The sequence below is a fragment of the Culicoides brevitarsis genome, chromosome 3 (genome assembly GCF_036172545.1).
Source record: "Culicoides brevitarsis isolate CSIRO-B50_1 chromosome 3, AGI_CSIRO_Cbre_v1, whole genome shotgun sequence".
Lineage (NCBI taxonomy): Eukaryota > Metazoa > Arthropoda > Insecta > Diptera > Ceratopogonidae > Culicoides > Culicoides brevitarsis.
Genome location: NC_087087.1, coordinates 10,585,629 through 10,606,254, shown reverse-complemented (window position 1 = coordinate 10,606,254; position 20,626 = coordinate 10,585,629). Strand labels below are relative to the sequence as shown.

The window sequence follows — 20,626 nt, the reverse complement described above, 5'->3', positions numbered from 1 at the left end:
GTTTTCTGTTTCGCGTTTCATCTTTGAAATAAAAACCATGGGGGATTTAGAAATTTTATATAGGTTTTCGTTTTAAGTACTATTTAATGTGGAAAAGTAATAAAATTGTTCAATTTTGAATTATTTTCTATGATATTGTTATAAAATATGCGTTATGACTTAATTTTTCCTTTCCAAAAACTATTTTGAAAAATTTTTCTAAAAAATAATCTAATCTAAAAAAATTTTCAAAATCGCTTTGACACAGTTATTGATTTAGTTTTGCTTTTGATTTAGTTTTCAAATCAAAACTGTGTCAAAGAAAAAATGTTTTTTCAGTTTCAATTTTTTGGCAGTTTTGAGTTATAAAATGTTTAAAAATGATAAATTAGAGCCCTTTGACAAATTTTTATCCATTTGGAGCAAAATTTGACAAAAAATGCTTTGACACAGTTTTTGACACAGTTTTTTTGTTCTTGATTTAGTTTTCAAAACAAAACTATGTCAAAGGAAAAATTTTTTTCAGTTTCAATTTTTTGGCAGTTTTAAGTTATAAAATGATTAAAAATGATAAATTAGAGCTCTCTGACAAATTTTTATCCATTTGGAGCAATATTTGACAAAAAATGCTTTGACACAGTTTTTGACACAGTTTTTTTGCTCTTGATTTAGTTTTTAAAACAAAACTATGTCAAAGGAAAAATTTTTTTTCAGTTTCAATTTTTTGGCAGTTTTGAGTTATAAAATGATTAAAAATGATAAATTAGAGCTCTCTGACAAATTTTTATCCATTTGGAGCAATATTTGACAAAAAATGCTTTGACACAGTTTTTGACACAGTTTTTTTTGCTCTTGATTTAGTTTTTAAAACAAAACTATGTCAAAGGAAAAATTTTTTTTCAGTTTCAATTTTTTGGCAGTTTTGAGTTATAAAATGATTAAAAATGATAAATTAGAGCTCTCTGACAAATTTTTATCCATTTGGAGCAATATTTGACAAAAAATGCTTTGCTTTGACACAGTTTTTGACACAGTTTTTTTGCTCTTGATTTAGTTTTTAAAACAAAACTATGTCAAAGGAAAAATTTTTTTTCAGTTTCAATTTTTTGGCAGTTTTGAGTTATAAAATGATTAAAAATGATAAATTAGAGCTCTCTGACAAATTTTTATCCATTTGGAGCAAGATTTGACAAAAATTGCTTTGACACAGTTTTTGACACAGTTTTTTTGCTCTTGATTTAGTTTTTAAAACAAAACTATGTCAAAGGAAAAATTTTTTTTCAGTTTCAATTTTTTGGCAGTTTTGAGTTATAAAATGATTAAAAATGATTAAAAATGATTAAAAATGAAAATTTTTATCCATTTGGAGCAAGATTTGACAAAAATTGCTTTGACACAGTTTTTGACACAGTTTTTTTTTGCTCTTGATTTAGTTTTTAAAACAAAACTCAAAGGAAAAATTTTTTTTCAGTTTCAATTTTTTGGCAGTTTTGAGTTATAAAATGATTAAAAATGATAAATTAGAGCACAAATTTTTATCCATTTGGAGCAAATTTGACAAAAATTGCTTTGACAGTTTTTGACACAGTTTTGCTCTTGAAGTTTTCAAATTTTTTTTTTCAGTTTAAATTTTTTAGCAGTTTTGAGTTATAAAATGATTAAAAATGATAAATTAGAGCCCTCTGACAAATTTTTATCCATTTGGAGCAAAATTTGACAAAAATTGCTTTGACACAGTTTTTGATCGTTATTTTTATTTATTTTTTATTTTTTTAAAAGTATTTCAAAATCTATATAAAATTTCTATATCTCCCATTTTGATAAAAATGATGGGGGAGGAAACGCGAAACAGAAAACGGTCTTGAAACACCCTAATTAATCATTTATTCTTTACATCATACATACGTTAGTCATCAAATACGCTCAAGTCAGATACTCAAAACTTCAACAAAGCTAGAACTTAACCTACTTTAAAATACATTATTACACCATTATAAAATAACAAATAAAAATTCATAGCGAACCATATTAAAAACAATTAAATGCTTATATCATTCATGGCTTTTCTTCATTGTCTTTCAACAGAATTCTCGTTGTTGATAAAATTGGCAAAAGACGAAGTAAAAAGCAATGAATGCAATTAAATCCTTAAAAAAACTTTTTCCATTAGAATTTTCTCAGACTTTTATGCCATCATGATCATGATGATGTCCTGTTGCTCTTGCTGTTGTTATTTTCTCTTTCTCGTAGATGAAAACATAGATATTTTTCACCAAAATATTCATTGCATATTTATTTGCATACAAAGCACCCACAATAACAAAAAAATTATAATAAAAATAATAATGAAACGAAATTGAAAAATAAAACGAAAGAAGAAGAGAAAATAATGTTGAAGAGTCCTATTAACACACAATATTAAAATAAAATGTCTTTGTCATTTTCTCGTTTTTCCAACGGAAAAATACCTTACATTTGCATTAAAATTGGTGTGCATAACATTTTAATTTTCTTACAATTGCTCCAGGAAAATTGTGCAACATTTTTCTCTACTTTTGTTTCTATTAACGTAAAATGTTTCGTAATTGATATTGTTTCGTTCTCACATTGTTTTCATCGTCATTTAATTGTTATTTTCAAGTAATTTATTTATTTTTTTTTTCGAAACGTGTCGTCAAAATCGTGTTTGACTTTGGATAATCCCCCGGTTTTCAATATTTATGGATGTCAAAAGTTCATGTGTTTACGGATAATTTACAACTCAACAATTTATATATTAATACGTTGTTATTATCAATTCTCGACAACTCCTCCCTCGAGTAGCTGCCACGCGTGAGGATGTTCATAACTTTTTTTCTTCATTTTGAGTTTTTTCGTTTAATGAAATCATTTGATGGACAACCTCCTTTCATTTGCACCATTCACCACTAAATACTCGCGGTACATTGGAATCGCATTAAAAATAAATATTTTTTTTTTCATTTAAAAGTGTTCCCCGTTCTGTCTGCTGCATGCCAGCCATGCCACAAACAGATATTAACGATAATTGTTAGATTGTGTGTAAAAAGAGCGAGTGCATTAATACGTGCATAAAGATAATAAATTTTGACGCCACTTTTACAACAACAGATATTTAATGACTTGTAATGGGTGGAAGTGGTGTGGCGCGTTTTTCTCTCTCTCTCTGTCTCTTTTTCATTTGTCCTGTGGATGTAAAATGGAATAAAATTGACTCAGATTCATTTCTTTGAATTTTCGGCTCATAAGTGAAAAAATCAAAAATCTAAAAATGCCAAATTACTAATTTAATAACCAAAAACAAATTTTGAAAAATTTTTTCGAAATTAAAAAAATGTGTTTGTGAGGATATTTTGCTAATTTTCGACTTAAATTGGCCGAAAAATAGAAAAACTTCAAAGAAAAAAAAAATTTTTTTTAAATTTTAAATGAACTCCAAAAATAAAAATTTCACGAACCATAGCTCAAAACCCAAAAATTTATACAATTTAGCGAATTTCGGAAATTTTTATACAAAATATATGAAAATTTGCAATTATTTAATTGACTGAAGTTTTCAAAAAAAAAAAAAAACTTTCCAAAATTAATTTTTATATACATTTTCCTACAACTCACTTGTCTGTCCTGGCCAAAACTTTTTTATTTTAAGAGATAGAGGGCTCAAAGTAGGATCAAAACATAATGAAATTTTTCGCACTTGGTACGCCCATCATTAGATTTTCAACTTTCATCCATCATATGGGACCCTCCCATATAAGCCTATATACCAAAAATCAAAGAAATTTGGCTAACAAAAGAGACTTGGGTAAATAAAGACCCTTATTTTATCCTTTTTAGTTCGTTTTTTAAGGCTCTTATTTTTTACTTTTTAGTTCGTTTTTAAATGTTTTATTTTTAATATTTTTTTTTAATTTATTATTTTTTTATATTTTTTAAAAATATATTTTTTTTATTATTTATTTTTTTAATAATTTTTTTTTATTTTTTTTTAAATATTTTTTTTATTTTATTTTTTTAATATTTTTTTTTAATTTTTTTTAATTATTTTTTTTTAATATTTTTTTTTAAATTTCATTCAATAAAATAGCTTAAAAAAGTTTTAAAAATATTTTTTTTTATTTTTTTTAAATTTTTTTTAAATATTTTTTTTTAAATATTTTTTTTAAATATTTTTTTAAAATATTTTTTTTTAATAGAAATTTATCCAATTTTTAATGAAACAAAAAAAACTGTTTTTTTTTTATCAAAGTTCATATTTTTTTGAAAACTTTAAGGTGTTAACTTTGGACTGATTAAAAATTACTTGAAAAAACACATGAAGTAAACAATCTCAAAAGGAGAAAAATTGGTACCTTTTTCATTCCACAGAGTTTCAAAGTCGGGCAAATTTATCTTGTGTTTTAAAACATTCATAATAATAATTACTTACCGTTTGTAATTTAGTGTGTATGTACCTTGTTCGAGACTCCATCCACATCCAGTCATACATGTTCGTTATCATTTATTAAAAGCGCAATTTGTGCTTAGCGATAACATTTAATCATTTACGAGCAAACAAACAAGCCAGCAAACAGTAAGAAAAGGAACAAATCGCACTTTTGCATATTTTATGCGAGCATTTTGCTTTAATTATTATAATTGTAATGTATCATTACGAGGTAAGTCATTTAGCAACTTCTCTACTTAGTTGCGCCAAATTACGGCAGTACTTAATTTTATTTGCTTTCTTTTAAAAATTTCTTCTTCGACTTGATATTTTTCTGTATTTTTCATTGTTAAACAGCAAGAACTAAACAGATGTGACAAACGGAAAATTATTATATTTTTCACTTTTCACTCAGGTGTCTGATGCAAGACGATGAGTTCCTGTGTCTATTCACCGCAGACAAAAGTTTTCGCTGCAATTGTGCAAGAAAAATAGACGTCATTGTCACTTGTTTATTCTTTTTAACGGAGAAGATTCAATTTATATTGAACACCTGCCTTCCGTCTTCGTTGACGACGCTTCGACATGATTTTTGATGCATTTTAAAAAGTTGAAAAATTTGTCCAATTATGAGTCTTTCTGTGTTTAAAAAGATGAAAAAAATGAAAATTTTAAAATTTTAATTTAATTTTAATTTAATTTTAATTTTAATTTTAATTTATATTTAATTTAATTTTAATTTAATTTTTATTTTTATTTAATTTTAATTTTAAATTAATTTTTATTTATTTCTAATTTAATTTTTAATTTAATTTTAATTAATTTTAATTTAATTTTAATTTAATTTTAATTTAATTTTAATTTAATTTTAATTTAATTTTAATTTAATTTTAATTTAATTTTAATTTAATTTTAATTTAATTTTAATTTTAATTTTAATTTTAATTTTAATTTTAATTTTAATTTTAATTTTAATTTTAATTTTAATTTTAATTTTAATTTTAATTTTAATTTTAATTTTAATTTTAATTTTAATTTTAATTTTAATTTTAATTTTAATTTTAATTTTAATTTTAATTTTAATTTTAATTTTAATTTTAATTTTAATTTTAATTTTAATTTTAATTTTAATTTTAATTTTAATTTTAATTTTAATTTTAATTTTAATTTTAATTTTAATTTTAATTTTAATTTTAATTTTAATTTTAATTTTAATTTTAATTTTAATTTTAATTTTAATTTTAATTTTAATTTTAATTTTAATTTTAATTTTAATTTAATTTTAATTTAATTTTAATTTAATTTTAATTTAATTTTAATTTAATTTTAATTTAATTTTAATTTAATTTTAATTTAATTTTAATTTAATTTTAATTTAATTTTGATTTAAATTTTAATTTTAATTTTAATTTAATAATTTAATATAATTTATTTAATTTTAATTTTAATTTTAATTTAATTTATTTTTAATTTAATTTTAATTTAATTTTAATTTTAATTTTAATTTAATTTTAATTTAATTTTAATTTTATTTTAATTTAAAAAAAAAAATTCTTAAAAAAGACAAATAAAACGCGATCAAAATATTTTTTCACAAAAATTTTCAATTTTTTTTTATAATTTACTTCCTCTATCAAACGTCGTTTTAATACTGTAAGAAAGGAAGTGCATCAAAAATGATGATACTTTTTCACGTTTCGTATTCATTTTTCCTCCATTCATTTTAATTAATTTCCTTCTTTTTATTATTTTTCTTTTTTTTTCCTTCACAAAACGAATCTTCTTATTTATTGTCAATGAGACTCACAAATCTCGCATGCAAAAAACGTTAAATTGAAGAATTTTTCTTCCCATTCTGCCAAACTATTATTATTATTTTGCCAGAAATAAATAAAAAGAAAGTTGCATTCCAAACCACTGAAGACATCCCAAAGAAGAAGAAAAATTTTATATCTAATGCTTAAATTTACAGTTTCCACTACATTTAGCGGGAAATGTTTAAAACTTGTATTATTTTTCAACTCATACGCCATTTCCTCTGCTAAAATGTATTATATTATTATTTTTTTGTGTAAACAATTTCTTTGGTGCATGTGAGAAAGTTTTAATATACACAAAAAAGCGGATGAATGAAACAGCAAAGTATTTAAAGTTTTTTACAAACTATACTTACAAGTATATGCGTCTTAGTGTCATGAAGAAATTACAAGGAAAAAGTTACGAGAAATAAATAATGAAGGAATTAACTGAGAAATTATTTAAACTGAGAGCAACTAAGAAAAATTCGAACATTCAACTCAATCAAAAAGAAGAAAATTTTCCTTCGAAATTTGTTGTTTGATAGATGTTCAAATAACTTTGCGCATATAATTTTTGCCCATTCAGCAGACGTTTTTGCGCAAAAAAGTCATTTTTTTTTAAACGACACAAGCGGTTTGTTCAGTTTGAGCCGTTTTGAGCCAACTTAGTTTTTTTCATCAAATTTCTCATATTTGAGAGAAATTTTGAGAGAGAAATGAAGTATGAAGCTCAAAATGGCTCAAACCGAACAAACCGCTTGTGTCTTTTTGAAAAAAAAGTGAAAAAATGCCTTTTTGCGCAAAAAAGTCATTTTTTTTTAACGACACAAGCGGTTTGTTCAGTTTGAGCCGTTTTGAGCCAACTCAGTTTTTTTGATCAAATTTCTCATATATGAGAGAAATTTTGAGAGAGAAATGAAGTATGAAGCTCAAAATCGCTCAAAACGAACAAACCGCTTGTGTCTTTTTGAAAAAAAAAAATGAAAAAAATGCCTTTTTGCGCAAAAACATCTGCTGAATGGACCCATTAATTCAACTGCCATTTTCTTGCATTTTCAATACTTTTTCAACAAGAAAAATTTACTCGGAAGCTGTATCTCTTCTCTGAACTTTTCATTAACAACTACTGGCTTCACTTTTATCAATCAAGTTAAACTAATAGCAAAGTTACATACTTATCCCATTCTCTCTGAATTTAATTCTTAAAGATTGAACTTTATTCTTTGAAAAACTTTATCATTGTCTTGTTAACAACAAACAAAACTATTAGATCTCTCCCAATGGAATGTACTGATTAGTCTCTTCTATATTTTATCTCTTGTACATCTTCCATTGGATATGATGATATCGGTAAAAACTCAAAATCATAAATTATCTTGCTTTCCTCCGTCTTGATGGAAAATTTTCCTCCGTAGAAAGAAACACGAGACTTGACACGTGAAACGCATCGAAAACTATTTATCTCTCTCTCTTTCGCTGTTCGTAAAATGTGTCACAACAAACATTTTTGATAGCATCTTGAAGTCGGTGTCTTATTAGAAGCAAATTAAATTTCGGTTTTATCGGGGAAAAACGGAAGCCTGTCTAATGTCACACACATTATGTAACATATTTGTCTTGTCTCTTCTCGTGATAAATTATTATAATAGAGACTGTTTGTTGTATGGTTTCTGCTTCTTCTTCTTCATCATCTACTTGTGGCTGTTACAAGGAAACTTTGTATTTTGAGACATTTTTGTTTGGTTAGATCATGTCAAAAAGTTTCATGATATAATTAAGTGATTAGCAATCAGAGAAATCCCTCGAGACAGAATATGACTTGTAGTGGTGAGGAAAATATGCGAGTTTGTTAATTATGTGAGAAATTGTTATAAATTTTGGTCATTTATGGTTTTAGTTTGGATTTTTGAATACTTAGAGATTTTCGAAAAATTTAATTATATCCTTAGAGAATTTAGAGAAAGTTACTCGAGTTGAAAAAAACTCTTTCTTAAGTAAAATTCAAGCTTAAGTTGAAAAAAACTCTTTCTTAAGTAAAATTCAAGCTTAAGTTGAAAAAAACTCTTTCTTAAGTAAAATTCAAGCTTAAGTTGAAAAAAAACTCTTTCTTAAGTAAAATTTAAATGAAAAAGCTAATTAAGCTGATTTACTTTTACTTAAGTTCAACTTAAGTCAAGGCTTTAAGTCAACAAATTAAAACTTCTTAGAAGACTTAAGACTTCGACCTTAAAAATCATTTTAAAGTTAAGTTTAAATAGAAATAATAATAATAAAAAGAATAAAAACTAATAACTAATAAAAAGAAAAATTTGCGTCAATAATACCATAAAATGTCAAAACAGATGTGAAAAGTAAACAAAAAAATAGAACTAGAATCCCAATAAAATACGGAAAAAAATTCAGTTGTTTTTGAATTTTTGTATTAAAAACATCAAAAATGGGAGTCACAGAACGTAAAACAGTTGAACTTCAACAAAAAGTGGTCAAATTTCAATTGAGGAGAAAATATTTGTATTTCACGTTTTTTGTATCAATTTTTATGACATGTTTATATGTTACTATACCTCTACCATCCGAATCAGAAATAATTGTAAAATGTTCCAAAGTAAAAACTGTTGAATTGTATTTTTTCAATGAAAGGAAAAATTTGACCAAAGACGTTGATGTTACGAAATTGCCACTTTTCCCAAAAGAAGATCCTATAAGCGATCGGATAGTAAATCAACTTTTGTATATGCCGCCCAATTATGAGAATTATGCCAAAAATCTTTCTCTTGAAAAGTACAAGAAGATCAGTATAGTTGAACCAGAACGTTGGGGAGCGTTCGAAAAAGGATTTTATAAGCTTGGAACTGAAATGTTCAAGTCTTGTCCTGTTTTTACATGTACAGTAGATAACAAAGACACGTCTGAAGCTGATCTTGTTTTGTTCAAAACTCACAAATCTGAGCCAAAAAAGCATCCAAATCAATTGCGTTTACTTTTTGAGCTTGAAGGTCCTCCCTTTATACAAAATACGAATTATGTAACAGAAATTGTCGGAGAGTATGAATGGGTCTCAACATATAGACATGATAGCGATATTCCAGTACCTTATGGAAAATGGATGTACTTTGACGATCGCGTCAGGCAACTTGAGCAAACGGAGAATTTCGCAGCAGGAAAAACGAAGAAAATCGCCTGGTTCGTTTCCAATTGTCATCCGTACAATAAACGAATGGAAATAGCAAAAGAGCTGCGAAAGTATTTGCCTGTAGATATCTTCGGGAAATGCAGTGATCAAAATCAAACTTGTCCCAGAGGCGAATCTTGTGACAAAATGCTCGAAAGTGACTACAAATTCTACTTGGCTTTCGAAAATGCAGATTGTGGCGATTATATTACCGAAAAAACTTTCAAGTCATTGAAATACAAAGTTCTACCGATCGTGATGGGTGCTCGTCCTGAGGAGTATCGAAGTCTTTTGCCGGAACGATCTTTCGTTCATGTCGATGATTTCGACTCCGTGGCACATCTTGGAGCATATTTGCAACTTCTCGATCAGGATGACAACTTGTATAACTCGTATTTCGCATGGCGCGGAACTGGGGAAAATATTGATGATTACAGTACTTATTATAAACTGTACTGGTGTCGTTTATGCGCAATGCTTCACAATCCAAATAGAATGGATCTATCCAAAACTGCATTATATAACACAACTATCGAAGAATGGTTCTATCGAGATTGCCAAAATGACGGATGGAAAATGAATTTCAACGGTACAAGTTGATTTTTTTTAGGAGAAATTTCAACGAAAAAAAATTAGTGCCTCATTTGTAAATATATTTTTAAGTAGAACTTTTTAAAGAATTTGTTTTACTATTTGTCAAATATTTGAACAAATGTTTTGTTTTTGTTTATGTGAAATATTATATCTTAAAAAAGTATTATAAAAATATTTATATGAGTTAATTTTTGTTCATTGAAATTTTTTCGCAATTTTTGCCAAATATTTTTAAATTAAATTATTTTTAAAAAATTCTTCTTTAGCACTTATTTTTAACTTATGGAACTTATTTTTTCGATGGAACCATAGTTTTTTAGATGATGTCGACCTATCAGCTTACTTCGTTTAGTTGCATGTTCTTTGTATATTTTTCTTTTTTGTCACTCAGTTCGATAAAAAATTGCATTTCACATACGTTTTCAAGTTAGCTAAAAATTCTTTCGCGCTCGTCAAAGGTATTACTTCTTGCTTCATTTTGTTATACTCTGCGGTGCGAGTTCTGCGCACCGGTTGTCAAGTAGTTTGAAAATCTAAAATCACTTCTTCTTCGTAGTTCGTGAAGTTATGGAGTAAGTCAGGAAGTAGACCATTTTCGGCTTTGTCGATCAGCTTTAGTGCGTTAAAATAGACCCTCTGCTTCACGTCAAGAAGGTTCGTTTCCTCAAGCATGCTCTGCACATTTGCATATCGATCTTTCAGAAGAATTGCCCGCAGTGCTTTGTTGCATGTCCTTTGTATTGTTTTCATGTCCTCGTCCCTCATCAGCATCATTATTGTGATATAGTAGTCTATGTGCGGCTGTATCAGTGATTTATATAGCATGACTTTTGTGTCTCTGTCAAGCATTTTCTTCATTCGTGACATAAAGTAGACTTTTTGGACAATTTTCTTTCGCTCAAGGTTAGCATGAAGGTTCAGACGCAGCTTCTCATCAACCATGATGGCCAAATACTTCATCTCGATGACACGTTCGAGAGGTGCACCATCGATCACAAACTCTGCAGGAGAGTTCCTGCCTTCATTCAGCACCATGAATTTTGTTTTGCTGACGTTTACTTTCAATTTTGACATTTTGAAATACTGCGATAATGCTTCGAGGTCCTCATTGATTCGTTGACATGCTTCTTGACTGTTTACCGTTGAGATCCACAGAATTGTGTCGTCTGCGAATATTTTAACATTACAATGCCTCACTACTTTCGGAAGATCATTTATGTATATATTGCAAATGGAGATTTTTAACATTTTTTTTCATGACAAGATCCGCGTGAAGGTTCAGGCAAAATTTTTCATCATGATGCCTAAATATTTCATATGGCTGACATAGTTCAATATTGTGAATTTCGTTTTACTGACATTGACTTTCAATTTCGACATTTTGAGATAGAATATTTTAAAAGATAGAAAAAAAGTTATAAAAATAGAGTTATATACTTACCAGACGAAGCCATGAACCGAAAAAAATCGATAACAAAAAAATTCAATGTCCCTTCTGAATTTTTAACGGTATTTCCCTCTTAATTTATGAATGAAATGTCAACATCACTCCTTTTAGTATTTAACGAATGCATTTCTTCGTAGTCTTTCAGTTTATTTTCTGTCGTCGTGTCGTGCTTTTAACTAAAAAAAACATAAAAAATGTCATTTCCCATCAAAGAACACGAATTCGACGAAGCTCTCAGTCATTCCTTGCTCCGAGGTGACATGGGAAAAGTCTTTACAATCTCCAAAGACAATCTTCATCTAAAAGGCTTGAACGACCCAGTTCTCATTGAACGTGAACGCGAACGTATCGCTCGTGCCAACTTAAATTCCCAAGATGGCGATACGGCGGAAGAACACGACCAGTTCTATCGTGATCACAAGCTGCTTCTTGTACTTTTTCGCGTCTTGGCGGTTATGCCAATTTTGCGCTCAGCTCCGGGACGAGTTACGTTCAGTTGGCGCTCGTCAGCTAGCATTTATGCATTTACTTTTTACGTTTTTGCCACGTTCTGGGTTTGCATTGTGGGCTACGAAAGAATTACAATTCTCGGAAATACCGAACAGTTTGACGAGTATATCTACGGAATTTTGTTCATAATTTTTTTGGTGCCGCATTTTTGGATTCCCTTCGTTGGATGGGGCGTCGCGAGTATTGTAGCTGCTTACAAAACCATGTGGGGTGCCTTTCAAGTGAGATATTATCGAGTTACGGGACGTTCCTTGCAATTTCCCTTTTTGAAGACGCTGATTATCATTTTGTTCATTGGATGCGTGACGTGTGCCGTGGTTTTTCTTCTATCGCTCAGCATGTTACTTGATGGATTTTCGTTGTGGCATACGACGGCGTATTATCACATCGTCATTATGCTGAACATGAATGCAGCGCTTTGGTATTGCAATTGTTTGGGCACAAGAGTGGCTTCGAAGAGCTTGTCGGATTGCTTTCGAGAAGATGTCGGAATTGAATGTACGGCTTCGATTATCTCGCAGTACAGATTTTTGTGGTTGAATTTGAGTGAACTGGTACAAGCGCTGGGAAATGCTTATTCGAGAACATATTCGACGTATTGTCTTTTCATGTAAGTTTTGAATTAGCGAAATGCCGATTTTAAAATTTTTTAACGGTCATTTTTTTGAACTGACATTTAAGAATTTTTGAGAAAATTTTTCATATTTTGAATCAAATTTAATAATTTTTTATATACTTTGATTGAAAAGTCAAAAAATTTAAATTTTAATGATTTGAATTAACAAAAAAGCGATTTTCAAATTTTTTAACGGTCAATTTTTGAATTGACATTTACAAATTTTTCTTAAAATTTTCGAGAAATTTCTTAATATTTAAACATATTTTCATGAGTTTTAAATAAATGTTTGCAAATTTTTAATTTTGTTAGTTTGAATTAGCAGAAAAGCGATTTTCAAATTTTGATGACATTTCAGTTTTTATCATAAAAACTTGTCAAAATTCCATAAATTTTGAGATTTCTGAATTATTTTTGTTATTTTTCAGGCTTTTCAACATCACAATTGCCATTTACGCCGCCATGTCGCAAATCATCGATCACGGCTTCAACTTTTCGTTCAAGGAAATCGGTTTAATTGTCGATACCGTGTACTGTTCCATCCTGTTGTTTGTCTTTTGCGACAGCAGTCACAAGGCAACGTTGCAGGTAACCATCAATTATTAAGCGAAAAATAGTTTCAAGTTCGCTCATCAAAGTTTGTTTTCTTAAATTTTTAATTGAAATTCGTATGCAAGGTCGCTCAAGGTGTACAAGACACGCTTTTATCGATTAATTTGTTGACGGTGGACCAACCGACGCAGAAAGAGATTGACTTGTTCATTCAAGCGATCGAAATGAATCCAGCGACGGTCAGTTTGAAGGGATATGCCGCCGTAAATCGGGAGTTATTGACAGCTGTAAGTAAAAAAAATGTTTAAAAACTTCTGAAAATTAAGAAATTTTGATTTTTTAGAGCCTTCGAACAATTTCGATCTACTTAATTGTGTTACTGCAATTCAAAATATCTCTCGTCGCACAACAACTTCCGCCACAATTGCTGGAAAAAGGAGGAATGACATCTTAAAAACGATAAAAATATTCGTTTTTATTCAGTAGAATCTCAAAAATACTTTAAAGTAGTACGAAAAGTTGATTAATTCACACAATAAATTCAAAAAAGAGCTTTTCACAGCTCATAACCGAAATCTTTGATCCATTTTAGTCCTTCGGCAGTTCCAGCTAATGGTCGATATTCGCAACCAACGTAGTCGTTGTAATGTTCTTCAAGTGTTTTCAACACGTATTTCCAATTAACCTCTCCATCGGTATCTGGTTCGTGTCGATGAGGGCACTGAGCGATCTGAACATGTCCGATATATGGAGCGAATTCTTTAAGACCATTCGTGATGTCTCCTCGGATGTGCTGCATGTGAAATAAATCGACCATGAGACGTAAATTGTGTTGATTGACAGCTTTGATGATCTTTATTGCTGCAAAAAATATGAGATTTTAGATGAATTTTTGATTTTTAATAGAAGTCTTAGACGAAAAAAGAGTCAAATTAAGCCCTTAAGAGGTTAACTTAACCCCCTTTGAATGAAAAGGGGGTCAAGTTAACCTCTTTTTGGGTCAGAATAACCTCTTAGGAGTTAATATGATCCCTTAAGGAGTAAACCTGACCTCTTGAGAGGTTCATTTGATCTCTTGGAAGGATAACTTGATCTCTTTAAACATTAACTTGACCCCTTAAGAGGTTAACTTGACCCCATAAGAGGTTAGTTTGACCCTTTGAGAGACCCCTTTGAAATTTGGGGTCAAGTTAACCTCTCAAGGGGTCAAATTAGCCTCTCAAGGGGTCAAGTTAACCTCCCAAGGGAACAAGTTTACCTCTCAAGGGGTCAAATTAGCCTCTCAAGGTGTCAAATTAGCCTCTCAAGGGGTCAAGTTAACCTCTCAAGGGGTCAAATTAACTCCCGAGAGTATAATCTGACCCAAATAGGACTTAATTTGACCCCGTTTTTGCTCCTTAAGAAAAAAAATTAGATATTTTACCTTTTTCATAGCAATTCAGATAATATCCAGGCAGAGAATATTTATTAATAGGCTCAATAACTCCAATAAGGTTAGCTTCATTCAATAACTGCGCAGCAACTCGAAGATTCGCCAAATAAAAAGCATCATTTTTCTCATCCGGCGTTTCTGTGTGTTTTCCTCCCATGATATGAATTCTAAAAAAAACCACAAAATATTAAAATTCATCACAAAAAATCGAAATTTCCTCACTTTTTACAATCCACAGCTTTAGCAACTCGAATCGTATTCAACAAATTCTTCTTAAAATCCTCACACGAATTCACGAACGAAGCACATCCAAACGTTCCTCCATTACTGCAGTCAATATTCATCAAAATCACATCGAGCCCGGTTTCTTTTTTCACAGCGACAAGTTCCTCCAAATTCACGTTCGCCGGAAAGACCATTTCAACGGCTTTAAATCCCGCCGCCTTGGCAAGACGAAAACGCTCGAGAACGGATTCCGCTTCGTTGAATTGAAACGCGAGATTTGCACAGAATTTCAGAGGCATGATTCGTGATGCAAAGCCGGTGGCAGCAAGTGACATAATAAAAAGATAAATGCGTGGTTCGTTGATTTATTTGAGTGACGAGGCGAGCGATAAGATACGGTAATTGATTTTAATTGAAGAAGAAACACAAATATTAACACTACAAATGGCTTATCTACTAAAAAGCTCTTATTTTATTGAATATGTACAAAAACAAGTGATAAGGGAGTGAATGGTATAAAAATTAATAGAAAACAGCTGATTGATGAGAAAAGGTCGAAAGGAGAATCGGAATGGAAATAAAATTTGAATTTTTTGAACGTTGAAATTTCGATTGATAAAAAATGAAAGAGTTCAACTAAAATTATGAACAAGGATGATTTTTAAATTTAAGCTTCAAGTAAAAATCTTTAAATAAAATTAATTAAATAAGCTTTAAATTAATTAAATAAGCTTAAGAAAGAATCACTTAAGTCAAACTAGTTGACTTAATTTACCAATTCTTTTTTAATTTTCAAAAAAATTGAATTTTCTTCAAAAATATTTCGTCGAAATTTCAAAATAAATTTGACTTTTAACCAGGGTCGAAAAAACTTTCGACTTTTACTTTTGACTTTTTAAGGCTTAATCTTTGACTTGAATAAAAGTAAAAAAAAATATTTTGACTTCTATTAAGTCAACTAAAGCTTAAGCTGAAGAATAAGTAAAAAGTCAATTACCTTTTGACTTTTTGACGATTTTTGCTCAAATTTTTAAAATAAAAAATCATTTTTTTGCAAAAAAAACTTGAAAAATTTTCTGAATTAAGTCAAATGAATTGACTTAAGTAAAACTGAAAATGTCTTTTACTTAAGCTTAAGTCAAAAGTAAAATTGTTTCGATTTTCGACTTTTAAGTTTTTTCGACCCTGCTTTTAACTTAATTTTTACTTTTTCTCTAAATTAAACTTAACTTCTTAACTTAAGTCAATTAATTTTAAAAAATTCGTTTAACTTAAATTTAAGTTAGAACTTAATTAACTTAAGTTTTCTAAATTTTTTTGTAAGTTTATATTAATCTTGACTTAAAAGTTTGACTGAAAAAAAAATAATTACCTTATCATCTTTTAATTTTTAAGCAGGGCTGCAAAAATTTATGACTTAAACTTAAGCTTGTAAAACTTATGTGATTTTAACTTTAACTTAAGTTTGAGTCAAAAGAATCTTTTGATTTGATTGGTTTTTGATTAAAGCTTAAGCTCACGAAAAAAAAAATTAAGTCAAAATTCAATTTGGTAAATTAAGAAAATTAATTTTATTTAAGTCAAGCCTAAGTTAATTTAAACATTTTTAACTTAAAAATTTTAGCATCTCAGCTTTTAAGTAGTGTGTCCAAAAACTCAATTTTGTTTTAATTTTTTGCATAGTTTGATCGAAAATACTGAATTCATATTAAAAATACAAATATTCAAAAGTTTTTGAAGCAAATTTGTGAACTTTGGATAATAATTTAAATCAAAAATTTTGAAATGTTTTTAAAAAATTTTTGTAAAAATTTTGATTTTTGAAGGATTACCTGACAAAAAAAAAATAAAAAAATATTATGAGTATTTAATCACTATTATGGACTTGAAAATTTAAAATATTCAGCCGGATATAGAAAAAAAATTAAAATTTAAAAATAATAAATTTAATAATTAATATTAATATTTAATTAAAAATTAATAAAAAAATAAATAAAAGTTAAATTTGATTTTAATTAAATTTATTAAAAAAAATTACAAACATACGAAAAAAATTATTAAATTATTTAAATATTTTTATGAATTTATCAACACAAAATTTTTATTTTTTAAAAAAATATTATTTAAAATCATAGACTTCTGAAGACTTAAGACTTAAATCTTGAGCTTCAAGCAAACAAGCTCAAGTTTTGGATACACTACTTTTAAGGCAAAAGCCAATTTAATTTTTCTTATTCTAAACGCGTAAAGTTTTCTTTTGACTTTAAGTATTTTTGCCCTGAAGAGCTATTGACTTATAATTAAGTTTAAGCCAAAATATTTTTAAACTTAAGCTATAACCTCATAAGTTTTTTTTAAATTTTAAGTCAAGAACTTATTTCTTTCAAGGTAAAGCTTTGCATAATCAGTAACCGGCACCGAAATCGAAAAATTTTTGCCTCTTTTATGCAATAAGAATTTTTCTCAATATGGGGCATGAATATACAAAGCTTCAATTCTTTCAATTTGTAACAAAAATTTAAAATTTTTCATACATTTTATTTTAAATTTGATAAAAAAAAAGGTTTACTTACCAAGAATGAAACAATTTCACTTTCAAAGCCTTTTTTTGCATAATTGTCTGACTAAACATCATAAACTCAAAATTGAATGTCAGAAAATCGATAAACATTTGCTATTTTCGCGATACAATTTTATTGTGTTGTTAACAACTTCAAACTAACACCTAATAAAAAATAGAATAAAAGTTAAGGGTAACGAAATTTCCCATCCAAAAATAAAAATTTCCCTTAAAACCAGAAAATTCGACGCCTCCTAACAACAAAAGCAACTTCAAGCCACGAAACTCTTACCATGCAACAGTTGTCCCATAAAACACAAACAATCCATAGATGTGAACCAGTAAAAGGGCTTTCATGCACGAAAAGTGCAGCCACAAAAAAAATGATATTAACTTTTCATGTTTGAGAAAAAGCAATAAAGCAAGCCTTGAAAAAAAAATCTAATCCTCATGTCAGTCGGTTGATTTCACTTCTCGGCACACATTCACTCGTTCGGTTGTTGTTCAAAATTTTTAGTGCAATAAATAATTGGCTTGTCGATTTTGTTTTGCCCTGGTTTTGAATTTTTTTTTTTTTGCTTAGTTTGTGAGCAGCTTTTGCGATGGAAGGACGCGCTTTGTCAGCACCAACGAAGGAATATTTGATCTTTGATAGTTATTTTTATCGCAATTTTTCGGAATTTAATCCGCGTCAAAGGAGAGGCGATAGACGCAATATTGAGTATTACATGGAAAGGATTCATGATCAGGTAAAATTATTTTTTTGTGGAAATAAATTAATTTTTGGTTGAAAAAATTTTAAAATTTAGTAGGTAATAATTTAATTTTTTAGCAGTTTTTTTTAATTATTATTTAAAATTAAACAAAATTTAAATTTTTAATCAAAAATTTTAGTTAAATTCGAATATTTTAGCTTTAAGTTGACTTAAATTTGATTAAATCGATAATTTCAATCAAAATATTTTAAAATTTTTAATTATTTGAGTAAATTTTAGCACATTTTTAAGTCAAAATAATTTTTAAAAATTAATATTGAAAAAAAAGTTGATACCCATAATCCATCATAAATGGATTTTGAGTTAAAATTAATTTTTTTCGAAATTCTTGTCGTTTTCTTATAAAAAATCAGATAAAATTGACATCAAAAATCAATCAAAATTTTCAGTAAAATTTTAATTTTTAGCAGTTTTTGAATATTTTTAATCAAAATTGACACAAAAAGACCACGTGATTATTATTTTCGTTAAAAATTTTTAAAGAATTTCAAATATTGAGTGATTTTTGAACAAAAATTGTGAAAAAATTACTTAAAATTTAAATTTTAAGTAAAAAATTTTGATATTTTTGCAATTTTCATAAAAAAAGAACTTTATAAAATTAAATAATGACAATTTTTTATATTAAGGCCGCTCCAAATGAAAATCAAAAATAAAGTCCAAAATTTTTGAAAATAAAATGGGAGGGGGGCAAAATAAAAAAAAATTTTGAAATACTTATTTTCATACAAAATGACAAAATTTTATCAATTTTTGTTATTTTTTAATAATCTTCTTTGAAATTTTCAAATGAAAAATTTATTTTAGATCATTTTAAGTTAAAAATTGAAAAATTAAAATTTCATAAAAAATAACTGTCAAAAAAATTTGAAAAAAAAATTCAGTAATTTTATGAAAAATATTTTTAGAGAAGAAAATTCAAGTTAAAATATGATTTTCAAAACAAAAATTAAAATAATTGAAAATTTTTTATAAATTTTTTTGAAAATGTCTTGAAAAATTATGAAAATACACCAAAAAACGATCAATTTTGATGAAACCTTTAACTTTTTTTTATTTTGCCCCATTGGATTTTTGACTTTTAAAATGGGGCATCGGATTTTATTTTTAATTTTCATTTGGAGCGGCCTAAATTAAAAAAAAATTTTGAAAATTAATTTAAATCAAATTTTTTGCATTTTAGGAAAAATTACGAGACATTCCCTTGAGCTCGCAATCCGAATATGGACACGTAAAATCAAAAATTTTAGAAAAATGCAGCGTTTACGGAAGACATTTTGCCTACAAAACAGTTTACCGCAAAAATGGAATGCCTTGGATCGACAACGACAATAATAATTAAAATTTCTTTTGTATTTTAATTAAACTTTACGTTAACATGCTTGAGATTTTTTCAATGTTGATGGAGTAAACGGCATGTGATGGTATCACATTTTTATCTTGTAGCGCCTTGTAGAGGTCCAACGTTGTAATTCTTCGTCTTGGCACAGGATTTCTATTGAAAAAATTAAATTTTAATAAAAATTTTTAGTTTTAAAGAATTTTTACTTACGGTTCCTCGCACGCTGACAAAAATAAACTATCCCCAACAGGTCTTCGTTGCAGACTAAAAGAAGAAATTTCCTTGTCAAGCTCAATCGGTTCATCGTCGACTTTTTGTCGAGTCACGGTATTTCTCGTGAACGGATCTTTGAGCGGCGCTCCAATGTCATACATGAATTTCGTGTCTGCCGTCGCCCGAAAATGCTTCTTTTTCGTAATAACGGACGTTAAAATGTTTTTAAGCAGGAATTGAACGCCCGTCACGATCAAATCGACTGCTGTTTCATCGACACTCGTTAACCCAGCTTCCCACGAGGCAACCATCAATCGTCCCATAATCAGCCCGGAATCAGGCAGGAACATTTCTTGTGCCACATACCGCAAAATTGGAGGTGTCGCGTTAACGGGAGTGTGATCCACGAAACTTTCGCATGGAAGATAGTCAAAAACGGGCGACGGCTCAAAAGTGGCATTTTCCGAGAGACGTTTTCGTTTTTTCGTCAAATGATGATGATGATTCCCTTTGGTTTGCATGCTAAAGGGAGACGAGGCCTCGTCAAAGTCTGTTTTGACTTTCACTGGTTCGAGGATGTCGATTTTGTTGAGAATCGCAAGGAGGAATTGGTTATGAAAGCGAGCTAAAATTACGAAAAAAATTAAAATTTTGTTTTTATGATGAAAAATTTTGAAATTTTACCTTGATTTGGACTCACAAAGAGCTTCCGACAAGCCATATCGAACTCATTTTTCGTGCATTTCTGTCGGAACCAGGCTTTCATGTTGTTCAAATATCGTGCCCACAATTCATCGCCTAAACTGGCCATTAACGCCTGTTTTGCCACCAAGACTTTGTCTTTTTCATGCGGTTGTGCCATTATTTCTACGATTTTTCCTTTAAAATCCTTTAAAATTTTTAAATTTCTTTAGTTTCATGCGATTTTGCGACACAGACATAAACAAAAACACTTCAAATGTGCA

The 20,626-nt window shown here is 28.4% G+C and overlaps 4 protein-coding genes across 4 annotated transcripts; 2 read left to right on the top strand and 2 right to left on the bottom strand.

The window, feature by feature from the left end:
* Positions 1–8,659: 8,659 nt before the first annotated feature.
* On the top strand, positions 8,660–9,994 carry LOC134835186 (glycoprotein 3-alpha-L-fucosyltransferase A-like). Its single transcript, XM_063850057.1, has one exon. The coding sequence runs from the start codon at positions 8,660–8,662 to the stop codon at positions 9,992–9,994; it is 1,335 nt and encodes a 444-aa protein (XP_063706127.1).
* A 1,686-nt stretch (positions 9,995–11,680) lies between these two features.
* Positions 11,681–13,588, top strand: LOC134833717 (gustatory and odorant receptor 22-like). Its single transcript, XM_063848137.1, has 4 exons — positions 11,681–12,555; positions 12,990–13,149; positions 13,239–13,400; positions 13,457–13,588. Exons 1-4 carry the CDS (start codon positions 11,696–11,698, stop codon positions 13,565–13,567), a joined length of 1,293 nt encoding a protein of 430 aa, XP_063704207.1. The 5' UTR covers positions 11,681–11,695; the 3' UTR covers positions 13,568–13,588.
* LOC134833716 (putative hydroxypyruvate isomerase) lies at positions 13,564–15,269 on the bottom strand. The gene is made up of 3 exons (XM_063848136.1): positions 14,768–15,269; positions 14,537–14,712; positions 13,564–13,974 (listed from the first exon to the last, which is right to left on the bottom strand). Exons 1-3 carry the CDS (start codon positions 15,103–15,105, stop codon positions 13,670–13,672), a joined length of 819 nt encoding a protein of 272 aa, XP_063704206.1. The 5' UTR covers positions 15,106–15,269; the 3' UTR covers positions 13,564–13,669.
* Positions 15,270–19,273: 4,004 nt separating this feature from the next.
* Positions 19,274–20,588, bottom strand: LOC134834541 (transcriptional adapter 1-like). The gene is made up of 3 exons (XM_063849259.1): positions 20,346–20,588; positions 19,659–20,286; positions 19,274–19,601 (listed from the first exon to the last, which is right to left on the bottom strand). Exons 1-3 carry the CDS (start codon positions 20,521–20,523, stop codon positions 19,475–19,477), a joined length of 933 nt encoding a protein of 310 aa, XP_063705329.1. The 5' UTR covers positions 20,524–20,588; the 3' UTR covers positions 19,274–19,474.
* Positions 20,589–20,626: the final 38 nt, after the last annotated feature.